A 12,721-nucleotide genomic window follows, 5' to 3' on the forward strand; every position below is an offset into this window, starting at 1 on the left:
ATATTTATTACTACGTTGTTTTATTCATATGTTACCGTAGTGTTTGAGCAATATCTGGCATAAGAATTTCCTTTGGGATAAATAAATTTCTGTCTTAGTTGCAGCCTCATGCCAATCTTTTGGAAAGCAGCCCAATTTATTTAACTTTTTTCCAAGTATCCCTGGTTGGGAATCACTGCATTTTGTGATTATTAAGGGATACTGTATAAATGGAAATTAATGTTAAAAAAGAAATAAATAAACAATTGCAACATAATTAATGAACCAAAAGAGAACTTTCTTTCACAATCAAATGTATTTATTAGCTGACTTTTGTGAGAAAATACACCGTCACAAGGTCAAAGCAGATTTACAGATTTGGCAGCAACAGCAGCAGACAGTTTGATATGAAACTGTGACAGAAAAAAAGCTGTTAAACATCAGGCTTTGGCTTCTTCGCCCTCCTTCTTCTTCTTGGGCTTTTTATCTTCATTCTCGGAGGAAGAGGAGGAGGAGGAGGAGGAGGAGGAAGATGAGGAGGAGGATGAGGAAGAAGAGGATGAACCCTCCTTAGTTTTGCTCTTGGGTTTTTTCTTTTTAGCGGGGCCGTTGCTCTCTGCCTTCTCGGTAGCAGCCTTCTCGGCCTTGATGACGTCTCCATCCACCACTTCAGGGGCTTTTGGGGCAGCAGATTGGTTAGTGGGGGCACTTTGTTGCTTCACGCTTGCTTCTTCTTTCACTTCTTTCTTCTGCTTGGGCTCCTTTTGGTTAGGCTTTTGCTGGTCTGGAAATAAGAGGATTTTAGAGGTTTATAAATGTGTTTAGCATCATTCTGGACTTTCAGATTTCTTTTAATCTGTGTGTCAAAATCACCAGTGTCAAAAATACAGCTCAAAGAAATTATATTTTCTTTTTTGATTGATTTGCTTGTGGTGTTAAAATCTGGTGTGATTTCATGCAGTTACAGGGTGCAATGTGACAGCTGAGTGCAGTTTAGTGACACGACTTACAGAAAAAGAAAAACGGACCAGTATCATGTTGAGATGAAAAGTTTTTCAGATTGCAACGACATATTGTCATAAGAAGAGTCTTGGTAAAAAAATCTAAAGTTCCATATTAGCACATATTATTACACAGCTCTGTTAAATACTTGATTCTGATTGGACAATTGCAGCATTTCTTTATAGCAGATGGTTGCTATGAAAAACAAATCGCTGCTATGGACGCAGTTTGATCATAGACTCTGGAGGAGCAATAAACAAATTTTTTAAATCAATAAAATAATTTTTAAAGTATATTTACAAATTGATGTTTTTAAGTCAGTAGCTGTGTAATAAGCATGATAATGTACAGTCAGGGGCTTATTTCGCAATATTGACCTACTCACCGTACATTACCCTTTACTTAACTATTGTTATTGTTAAAACATGACATTATAAAGATATAAGTTATCATGTTACAGCAATTTAAGTTATAACATGAAATGTTTTTGTTATAACAGGATATATAATATAAAGTTTCTTGTTAAGATAATTTGCATGTTGTAAATATGTTGTTGTTATAATGTGAAACACATCTTGTTGTAACTTTTCATAACATGATACTCAGACTGATTTTTCTTTTACGGCACATGGCAACAACACTCTGTCATATACGACTTGCTTCAACGTTTGACATTTCAGAAAATAAAAAGAACGATGAGACGATTGATATCACTCTCATAGTTTGTCTGTGAAACATGAAGCCAGAGCGAGCAGCTTGTAGCGTAGAGGAACAGGGAAGCTTCAGAGCATTTCTCAGTGGATTTTGTTTGAACTAGCTGTTTCCCCGTTTCCACTCTTTATGCTAAGCTAACCAGCTGTTGGCCTCATATTTAACAGACAAACATGAGACTGGTATCAATCTTCTCATCTTACTCAGGGCAAAAAAAAAAAATAATGTGATCATCAAAAACTGATGTGAGGGTTAGATTTCGTGTTTTAGCTCTGCTGCTGGCTTTAAAAGAAAATAAAGGTGTAAACCACGTGGTTATTGCCTCCACATTACAACAATTTTCAGCGGGGAATGTCATAAACCACATTGTTTTATACCTTTCTTGCGCTTTCTCATCTACAGATAGTTGATTTTTTTGTTGTTAAGGAGCCAATCAGATAGCAGAATCAAACCGAAAGCATCTCAGTCAGTAATTGAGCCGGGTCTTTCTTAGCAGCAGAGATAAACTTCTTGATCAGGTCACAGCACAAATGGTGGCGTCATGGTGATGTTTTTTCCAGCTGGATCCAGAACTTACCGCTCTGCAACGCGTCCTCTAAAGTAAGCTCCGAGCTGTCAGGGAAGAGGAGGATAAGTATGCTAACTAACTGAGAGGGAAACAGGTACACCATGCTTCTGTGTTTTGTGGTATTCCTTTAAACATTTTAAAGACCTAGTTTGATATTTCATGAAATACATTTATTAGCTTTCTTGCCTGGAGTTAGATGAGAAAAATTGTGACTCAGTATCTCAATATAATGACTTAGTATTTTCAAAATGCTAGTAATGGGTGAGTTACAAATCACAAATTTGAACAATAATATCCTTTTAATGCAGTAATGTCATATTAATACACTACAGATGCTCATGTTTTCACTAAAGGGACAAGGGAAGTGAAAAATCTGCAGACTTTTCTGCTGATTTCTTTGCCAAATATTATTATTATATGAACACATCATACAACTACAACCATCGTGAAGTATATTGCCCTCACCTTTCAGTGTCAGCCGTAATGCCGTGAATCAGTTGCTGGTAGTTATTGATCTCCGCCTCCAGCTTCATCTTAACGCACAGCAGGTTGTTGTTGACTTCAACTTGACGCTCCACCTGTGACCTCACCTCTCTCAGCTCTGCCTCCAGGTCGACTATCAACTTGTTGAGGGGGGCCAGGTGTTGGCCGTACTCCACTTTGGTGACCGTCAGGGTTTCCTCCAGATTGTGGATCTGAAAGAGGACATGAGACCTAAATCTTGACATTTTTCATGTTTGTAGTTTTTGTTACGCAAGAGCAGATCGAGGTAGCTCATCTGACAGACAGACGTAAGAGTCTGTCTGTCTGTAAAGTGGCAGGTTTACAGTATAATGACAGGGCAGTCAGGAATGCTCATGAAAAGGTCAGGTTGACTAACTCCCCCGCGGGTGGGTTTTTCATTCCTGAATGACAAAAGAAAGATTTTGTGAAAAATTTTAATCCATACATCTATGGAAAATTGCTTCAAGGGTTTTAGGACTTTACTTCAGGTCTGAGAGGGACCTACTGTTTGTCTCATGTCACCGTGTTTTGCAAAAGCCGCAGTGTGATTATCTGAAAACACGGCAAATGTTGATCCTTTCAGTAAAAAAAGGCATCTTCAAACTTGTCTCAGGAATGTGGTCCCTCTTCAAACTCACTACAAAGCTCAACTGTTGCTCTGCAAAAGGCTGATGTTCCAGCTGATTTTATTTTGATGTATTATCAGGGTTCGTGGGTGTGTTTTTGGTTACCGTGCTGCGCACACTGTGGATCTTAATTTCCAGATTTTGTCTCTGTTTGATCAGCTCCTTCAGCTCCGACTTTCCAGAAGTCAAGACCTCGGTGTTCTGGGCCTCCACCACCTTGATGGTCTCAAACTGGAGAGGGAAGAAGACAAAATGTTGAGATGACAGAGGAGTGAGGGGAGTTTGGATTATTTTAGGATCCTGCAGGTAATCTACCTTGCTCTGATACCAATCCTCAGTCTCCCTCAGGTTCTTCTTGCCTAGCTTTTCATACTCGACGCGGACCTTGTCGAGCATCTCAGCCAGGTTGGAGTCCTGAGACTCGATCTCAACTACCACCTCGGAGTCCTTGATCTTCTCACGCAGGATGTCCACCTCCTACAACCATTACAAGTTTGCATCAGATTCCGCACAAGACAATGCCTTAAGTTTAATCTTGTCATGTTTTTTTTTCCTTTGCAGTCTTACCTGTTTGTGCTCCTGCTCAAGGCGAGCGAGCTCCTCCTTCACCATATCAATCTCCTTCTGCGTCTGAATGCGGTTCAGCTTGGTGTCCTCAATGATCTTCTTCAGATCCTCCAGATCTTTTTCTAACTCCTTACGGGCCTTTTTCTCATCCTCCAACCTGCACACAGGAAGAACAACCCAACAATGAGCATTTAAACCTGATTAAATCATGCTTTAACTTTAAATTATATTGTACAAAACTTTTTAACTGTTTTAAAAATATCTTTTTGAACCTCAGGTCAGTTTTTACTCAAAAAAAAACTTGAACTTGAGGTTTAACTTTTAAACTGGCTGCCTTTTTAGGTTGGATTGAGCAAACAAACAAGCGAACAACATTTTGTTAATTCTTTAGTTACCTAGCAAACAATTAATGTGTTATTAACTTTTTTGCTAGCTATCAAACAAATAAAAGATTGTTTACTCTCTAAATTGTGATCTGAATTGTATTAATATGATTAATACATTAATATATTAATATGATATAATTTCAGAAATAATGTTTTTGTTGTTTTTTTTTATTTAGATTACATTGCACTTACTTGTTCTTGAAGTCATCATTGGCCAGTTTGGTGTTGTCAATGTGCAGCAGCAGATTGGCATTTTCCATGGTGATGTCTTTGATCTGAAGAGAGGAAGACATGTTTATTAAGAGTAATATTTTATGGTATCATCATCATCATCATCATCATCATAGCATCATTTGGGAAATAATCTGATCATTTCATCATATTTCCTGAGAAAATATGCTCAGAATTAAAGACCAAAGGTTTTTTTCCCCCCAGTAAATAAATAGATAAATAAAGAAATAAATGTGATGACCTACCTTCTTCTTGAGGTCCTCCAGGGGTTTCTCCACCTCATCCCAGTCTCTTCCCTCAGGTGCTTTCCTCTTGGCCAGAATATCATCGATCTGTTTCTGCAGATCGGCGTTTTCCTTCTCCAGCTGCCTCACCCTGCCCAGGTAACCGGACAGCCGGTCGTTCAGGCCGCGCAGTGTCTGCTTGTCGTCCGCGGGGGCGGCAGGAGCGGCCGGAGCTGCGGCAGCGACAGGTTTCGCAGGAGCGGCACGAGCGGCGGGAGCGGAGTCTTTCTCCGTGTCGTTGCGCATCACGTTCCTCAGCCCCTCCAGGCTCGACACGGACGCCCTGGAGCCTCTTCCCCCGGCTCCACCGAACATGCTGGCGGCGGTGTTTGAAGGCATGACTGCTGCTGGATGAGAGTGTTTCAGGCTGGAGTCACCTGAGGGCTGTGATGGAGGTACAGGTGGGTTTTATACCTGTCCTTTACGCATCAATCCTCCCCCAGACGCGCCATTGGCTCACCGCTCCTGGACAAACCGGTGCAGAGTCGAAATTCAAGTATTTCATGTTGACTTTTTTATTTTTCTTACTGAAACGTTGCACTTGTCCTCTCTTGATTGGACGCATGCAGAGTTTTGGGGAGGTGATGGGTGGTCCCTGACCACCTTAAAAGCAGCTGATCCGGAGGGCTGCAGGTAGGATCACCGCTCACCTGTCCGGCCTCCACATCTCAGCTCTCTGTTTACAAGCTGCAAAATGTCTAAACCAAGAGATTACAGCAGCCAGTCCTACTCTCCAGGCTCCACAGGACCCACCAAGAGCGTCCCGACCAAGGTCGACCCGACCGGCAAGTCCAGAGAGAAGGACGACATGGTGGGACTCAACGACAAGTTCGTCAGGCTGATTGACAAGGTTTGTAAATTACATCATCATCATCATCATTATTATTCTTATTATTATTATTATTATTTTTATTATTATTAACATTGAGTGACAGGAACTAACAATTATTTTCATTTTCAATTAATCTGTGAATGATGAAGAAGGTCGATCAGTGTTTCCTAAAACTCAAGATGACGTAAAGGAGTTTAAAAAGAAAGAAAGAAAATATTCACATCCAAGAAGCTGGAATCGGAGAATTTTGGTTTGACTTTTTTCCTCAAAAATTATTCCAAATTGACTCACTGACTGTCAAAATAGTTGCTGATTAATTTAGTCATTAATTAAAAAGCAATCAATCGCTGCAACACTAATTTATGTGCAAAAAATATTTTTATAAAGCATATAGCCTAAAGAAATATATACAAAATTAATAAACAAATATATGTGCAAAGCAATTAAAATACTCACACATATCTCATTTGCCTTTATATTTCCACATGTATTTATTATTTTATTTCTTTTCTTTTTAAATTTCAACATTTGTTTTTTATGACACACTTCCTTAAAGGACACAGGTTATAACTAGCTAAATAAATCTATGTATAAATTGACAAATATTCTAAATAGTGGAGAAAAAACTTAAGAACAGTATTTAATTTTTCCCTCCTTTTGGTGTTGGATTTAAGCAGGCTTTCATTCAGATAAATATTCTATTTAATATATTGGATTTATTTCTGTTTGGCCATTTTAAATTCTTTTTCAAGGCATTAGTAATTTATTTTGTTTGCTGTATTTGTTTACTTTTACATTCAATCACTTGAACCAATGCAAAATGTCATAATCAGACATAAACACACATAAATATTCAATATTGTAAAACTTGTTTCACCTCCTGGAGCATGACTTAGACCAGCCTCTGTCTGCTCTAACTAATTCTGTGACCTGAGGCCATGAAAAGTGTTTTTGCAGCCTTCATTTCAGGTAAAGAGTAGTGGAGATACATGCAGGACGCCACCTTGTGGACAATTACACAACTTAACATCTGAGGTCTATAAGGGCCGTCAGTCTGTCAATATATGGAGACAGTGACATAAGACTCACCATAATTTCTGCACAGTCTTTTTCCCTAATAAAACATAATAGTAGGTTACACATTCAGTACATATTTGTAGTGCACAAAAAATGTTCACCTGTCATTATAAACATGAACCACATGACATGTATAACCTGACAGTATATATTTAGAGACTAGGTATTCGTTTGTCTCTGCTGTTGTTTTCCTCTTTGCACCAACACATTCTGTCTCTTTATGTCCCCAACTCTGTCTGTCCCTGCCTCAGGTGAAACACCTGGAGGATGAGAACAAAAAGCTGGACACGAAGCTGAAGATCCTCAAGGAGCAGGAGGACTACGACGGCAAAGTCGACGACATTGTCAAGCAGCTGGCGAACGAGATGGAGGAGCAGATCGAGAACTTGCTCCGCGACCAAGAAAAACTGAAGGCCGAGCTGCTCAAGAACCAGGAGGAGGTGGTGGACACAAAGAGGAAGTTAGTGGATCATGGTGTTTTTGATTTGAATATGTCTTAGGGGACAGTTCACAAAGAAATTAACAGTACATGTTTTCCCCCTGGTCTTTAGAGCTATTTATTCATCTGAATTTTTGTGGTCTTAGTTGCAGAGCTTTGGAGATATCGACCGTAGAGATGTCTGCCTTCTCTCCAATATTATGAAACTAAATGGCACTCAGCTTGTGCAAAAGTATATTTGCGAAATTCAGAACTAGTGTCTCTTTCCAAATATTATGACCCGGTTACTCAAGATAATTAACAGAACTTGCTGTGAGCAGTGGGAGCATATAGGAACTATTTTCTCTCTAGTAAAAGTAAAGTAGTTCCAGTAGATTTTGCTGCTGTGAGGAAGCAGACATCTCTCCAGCTGAAAATCTAAAATTCATACCAAAACTGTGTTGTTGGATAAATAGCACTGCCAGAGGAAAAATAAGTATTTTTTCATTTTGGTGATAACTATTCCTTTATAAATAAAAAAAAAAAAGTACTCAAAAACTATGTTAGTTATTTCATTATTGACACAAACTTTTTATTTTTTCTTGGTTTCAGCTATGAGGATGAAATTCAAAAGAAATCTGACCTGGAGAATGAGTTTGTTGTCACCAAGAAGGTACCGTAAGCCTCTTCAACCATTTAGAAACTGTCAAATATAGAATTTCTGGCAATTGAAATCAACTGTACTGCATACTGTGCTGTATTTTAAAGCAGTGAAACTTTTACAATATGATATTGTTGAAGCAATTTCTTTTGCTTTATGTGTGCATGTGTGTGTGTCTCATGCGTGTGGGTACCAGGATGTAGATGAGGGTCACTTGGCGGCAGTAGATCTGGCTCTGGAGCTGGAGGACCTGATGGGGAAACTGGACTTCCACAGGGTCGCATATGACGAGGTGATGATGGGGTTTATTTTCATTTTTAGTATTCTCTCCTTTGTTTTGTTCTTTCTACACTGGATGTGACATGAAGGAGGCACCATAAATAAAATATTTGATAATCAGGAAATTAAGCTGATTCCAGCTACTGTGACTGTACATAACTACACATCAAGGTGCTACAAACATGAGTGTAGCCAATAGGAGCAAAGGAACTCACATTTTTGACTTAGTCAAACAGTTGCTGAGCTCTGGGTGCTGCTGCAGGTTGTGTGGAAAAGACTCACACCAGAACTCATCAAGTCAAGCTCCACCTACTGTCTCCTCCTCCTCCACACCTGCTCTTCACAACAATAACTTACTTAGTAACACAACAGTATATGAATAAATAATAAATATATCCACGTATTGTGCTGGTGTGTTAAGGAGGAAAATAAATTTCAAACAAAGTGCATGAAAAAAAAAGTTTCCCTCAAACTCTGTTGTTTGTGCTCCCTGCAGGAGATCAAGGAGCTGGAGTCGCAAGTCCAGAACCAGACAGTGATCTTGCGTGACAACAGTAAGCGCTCTCTGGACATGGACGAGATCATCGAGAGTGTCAAGAATCAGTATGCCAACATGGCCGCCCGCTCCAGGGAGGAAGCCGAGCAGTGGAACCAGAAAAAGGTGAGGAAAAGGAGGCTAAAGACATAGTATTTGTCTTTTTTGAGCTTGCAGAAAGCAAGCAGATATTGTTGAAAAAAAAGCATGGATTCTCAGTATTTTTCACATTTTTCCTTTTTTCCCATCTCTCCTTCTTAGATGGATGCTTTGGTCTTGAATGCAGGACAGCGTGAGCAGGAAGTGCGCGATTTGAGGAGGGAGATCTCAGACTTGGTGCGCCACATCCAGAGGCTCAATGGGGACCTGGAAGCTCTCATAAGGAAGGTTAGGATCACAGAAATAAACACTCCCAGAGGAACAGGTCTCATCCATCCACCCAGCCTCTGACCGCCTCTTTTTCTCTCTGTTTTCCTGTTAGGAGGAGTCCCTGGTGAAGGAAATCAATGATTTGAGGGCAGACGGCGACGAAAACCTGGAGAAGGCCCGTGAGGACATCGCCCAGCTGGAGGAGGCCTTGAGGCGGGCCAAGCAGGACTTGGCTGGGCAGATCCGTGAATACCAAGAGCTGATGAACCTCAAGCTGGCCCTGGACATCGAGATCGCCACCTACCGCAAGCTGCTGGAGGGCGAGGAGCAGAGGTATGTGAGTGCAGATTCAGGGGTGAGGGCACAACAGTATGCATCTGTATTCACTCATGTTGTTGTTTACTGGAATATCCCATGATGCATTAATGCTCACTCTAACAACTGTCTCTGCTTCATCTCTGTGAAGAATGAATGACCTCATGCGCAACGCAGGTGAGAACCATTTTCTTACTTTAAGCTGAAACTATTTGTTCATAATCTGAATTTGTAAAGTAACGTCTTCATTAAATTTATCAAATAAATGGTGCAGAGTGAAAAGTGCAATGGTTAAGTAAGTAACTTAAGTAATGTACAAGTACCTCAAAATTGTACTACTACTATCGACCTGGACCCTATTTTCATGTTACTTGTTATATTATGAGTAATGTAATGATAATTATGAGTGGAGACAACAGTTTTTAAACTGTAAAAACACACAACACAGGCTTATTTTAACAAAAAAAAAATCAGAGTTAGTGTCTTTCTGAAGCAGTGAAAAGACGAACCAAAATGTTTTTGGTGAGTTTTCTTTTGTTTCTGTCAAGTTTAAATGAAGATGACAGTGTTAAAATGACCTATTTTGCAAATAGAGTCTGGTTAGAGTAATAAAACAGCTGTTTCCAGTTAGACAGAACACATTTGACTTTTTGAAAAGCTCCATCTCTGTAAGGGTCCTTTCCATAATGTTGTCCAACACTTAGAATAACAATCTGAGCCTGTCAGTGTCAAAAATAAACACTTTTAGTGGACATACTTTGACAGGTCGTAGTTGCCCCTAAGGATTACATTGTAGCTTAGTTTAGCTTCTTATGGCTGCAGCGCTCTCCCTCAATACTCAACCAAGATACCCTTTAATAAGTAAAGGTTCTGGGTCAAAAATTTCACTTGTAGCAGTAGACAAACACTGAGAGGTTGAAATTTAATATAGTTATATAAAATAGCATTTAAAAAAATATGGACACTGTCAAAAAAAAAACATGCACACACAAAAACTGCATCATACCTACCAGCATTCTCATGACTGATTCATGTTTTGTGCACCACTAAAATCAAACCTCTCTTTCGCTCAGATTTCTAAAAACAAACCAACCAATCCAAGTCCTTACTTGCACGCAGACGTTCACCTTCCGGAGAAGAAGCCACGAGCCCCAGAACCCACCGTCGTCCCGGCATCCACCATTATGCCAGTAACCACTGCTATTCCACCAGAGTACCCCGCTTCCAAGAAACGCCTGCTCATCCGGGTGGAAGTGGAGGCGGGCAAAGTCGTGTCCGAAAGCTCCCATTACACTGAGGAGTGACTGGCACTGCCCATCACGCCTCTCTATTCAGCCTTATCCAGAAAATGTGAATTTAAAATTATTCAAATTAAGTTAAATTTAACGCAGTGATCATCGTCTTTCATCTGTGTGCTTTCTGGTAGAGTGAACAGTCTAACAATTGCTTCTTGGCAGCATTTTTTTTCTGCAAATCCGTGCTTGAAGTATGAGACTTTTTGTTTACATCAAGCAGTGTTTTTAAAAAGGTTTTCTCATCTTTGTTTGCGGGTGCAAATACGTGTAATGTTCATGGTACCACCAGTGTATTTTCAGCTTCCTTGCAGTTGTTTCTCTCATATTTTTTGCGCTAAACATGACCAAGTTTTTTAACAGTACACAAAAAATGAGGAACTTGTGGTGCAGGTGGCTAAAGTAGTGTTCTTGTCTGCTGGTCCACATCAGGAAGGATATAACAAAAAGATGTTTCCTACAATCTCAAGAGATTACATTAAGGGGAAGCAAGGATCTGTAACTGCAACTGTATGCTTGAAATACCTTTGAATACAAAAACTCAAAAAACTGTTCTTTTTTTTATCTGGTGTGTTGCTAAACTGCATCTGCATCTTTGCAAAATGTGGCAAAAGGAAATGTTGGTTTGCAGGCCTGAAATGTTTTTTACTTGTTCTCCTTCTCTCGTGTGTCTGCAGCTTTTTACCTCAAACGTGTGAAATTAATGACAAGGAAATCACAAGACATTACAGAGTTTACTGTTATGGTGACAAGTATTTACATTCAGTACAATCAATAAATAAAACAACATGAGCAATATGTCCACTGTCTCTTTCTTTCATACAAACACACACGGAGTACAGTAGTTATTTGGTGAAATATTGTCCAGTATTTCTACATTTTGGTAAATACACTGATGTGTTTTCTTGCCCAGAGTAAGATGAGAACACTGATACCACTCTGATGTACAGTAAATATATAGAGAGAATATAGATAATATGTTTTTTGTCTGGTTTAGTTTTTAGTACATTTTTTAAATTGGGTCATAAACTTGTTACACACAAGATATTATGGGCAAAAAAACTCCAGTGAGACTCACAGTGTCTTCTTTTAGAACAACAAGTCTTTGGGGCAGTGAGCTTTTGCTTTTGGGATAATGGGCTGTTGGGCTTTTGGTCCAATGGGACATTTTTCAGACTGTTGGGTTTTTGCAGTGATGGGCCCTCAGAACAACAGTCAGTCCCCTCATGTAAACATTGAAGTGGTATCAATCTTATTATTTCACTCTCTGAATGAAAGCGAACAAGTGTATTTCCCGAAATGTTGAATTCCAGACTCAATTGTGTTTGTTAAATAAAACAGGTCAGTCACTTTATGAAGATAAGAGTCAGTCATTAGGAGCTGGAGCCCAACAGTCTCATCCTGTCTTCATTTGTCCTTCCTCCTCCTCGTCTCCCGGTTCTCCTCTGTCTTCAAGACACACCGAACGTACATGATATTCTGATGTGGAAAACATACAGGAACATGGCTCCACAGAGAGACGAAAGACAAAAGACATGTGTACCCTGACCCCGTGATGATATCCCATCTCTCCTAATGTCCCACAACAAGTCAGACCTTGTTTGCTCTTTAATTTGATTAAAGTCTGATTTTCCTTCTCTGCTCGCTTTTACTGGCGTTCTCTTTTCCACCCACACACAGAACACATTTAAAACCACATTTTGATAAGGGAAACAAATTGTCTGACTAGTTCTCTGTGTTTAACAAGTTTCAAATAAAAATCTAATTTCCCTTCAATGAATCTTTACAGCAAATAAAACTTTTGCTCTTCAAATACACTTTGCAAGCAACGACTCTCTGAATCCCACACCTGTTTTACAGTATTTAACCTTCACGTAACTATTATTTAAATACAGCAGAAACTCGTAACTTTGCAGATTTTCATTTCCGACTAGCAAACATGGTTTTCACCTCACATCTCTTTCCTATATGTTCTTGCTGAAGCCCTAATCTCCTCATGTCTTGCAGATGCATCAAGGACTATGAATGCATCCCTCTCCCTCTTCAGCCTGCATACCAGTATATAGATAAACACCACCGGGGAGG

At 39.6% G+C, this 12,721-nt stretch overlaps 2 protein-coding genes across 3 annotated transcripts; one reads left to right on the forward strand and one right to left on the reverse strand.

Annotated features, from left to right (window-relative positions):
• Positions 1 to 276: 276 nt before the first annotated feature.
• Positions 277 to 5,245, reverse strand: LOC146304632 (keratin, type I cytoskeletal 18-like). The gene is made up of 8 exons (XM_084713671.1): positions 4,820 to 5,245; positions 4,536 to 4,618; positions 3,958 to 4,114; positions 3,706 to 3,867; positions 3,496 to 3,621; positions 2,726 to 2,955; positions 2,270 to 2,304; positions 277 to 763 (listed from the first exon to the last, which is right to left on the reverse strand). The coding sequence occupies exons 1-8, from the start codon at positions 5,195 to 5,197 to the stop codon at positions 420 to 422; spliced, it is 1,515 nt and encodes a 504-aa protein (XP_084569797.1). The 5' UTR covers positions 5,198 to 5,245; the 3' UTR covers positions 277 to 419.
• Positions 5,246 to 5,482: 237 nt separating this feature from the next.
• On the forward strand, positions 5,483 to 11,434 carry LOC146304633 (keratin, type II cytoskeletal 8-like). 2 transcript variants are annotated; one of them, XM_084713673.1, is made up of 9 exons: positions 5,483 to 5,708; positions 7,019 to 7,227; positions 7,798 to 7,858; positions 8,043 to 8,138; positions 8,622 to 8,786; positions 8,922 to 9,047; positions 9,142 to 9,362; positions 9,496 to 9,517; positions 10,418 to 11,434. In XM_084713673.1, exons 1-9 carry the CDS (start codon positions 5,553 to 5,555, stop codon positions 10,646 to 10,648), a joined length of 1,287 nt encoding a protein of 428 aa, XP_084569799.1. In that variant the 5' UTR covers positions 5,483 to 5,552; the 3' UTR covers positions 10,649 to 11,434. The 2 variants fall into 2 exon arrangements, with proteins under 2 accessions (XP_084569799.1, XP_084569798.1); XM_084713672.1 differs by having other exon boundaries at positions 5,485 to 5,708; positions 9,496 to 9,521; positions 10,418 to 10,560.
• Positions 11,435 to 12,721: the final 1,287 nt, after the last annotated feature.

Source organism: Lutjanus erythropterus, chromosome 24, assembly GCF_056507025.1.
Source record: "Lutjanus erythropterus isolate fLutEry1 chromosome 24, fLutEry1.hap2, whole genome shotgun sequence".
NCBI lineage: Eukaryota > Metazoa > Chordata > Actinopteri > Lutjaniformes > Lutjanidae > Lutjanus > Lutjanus erythropterus.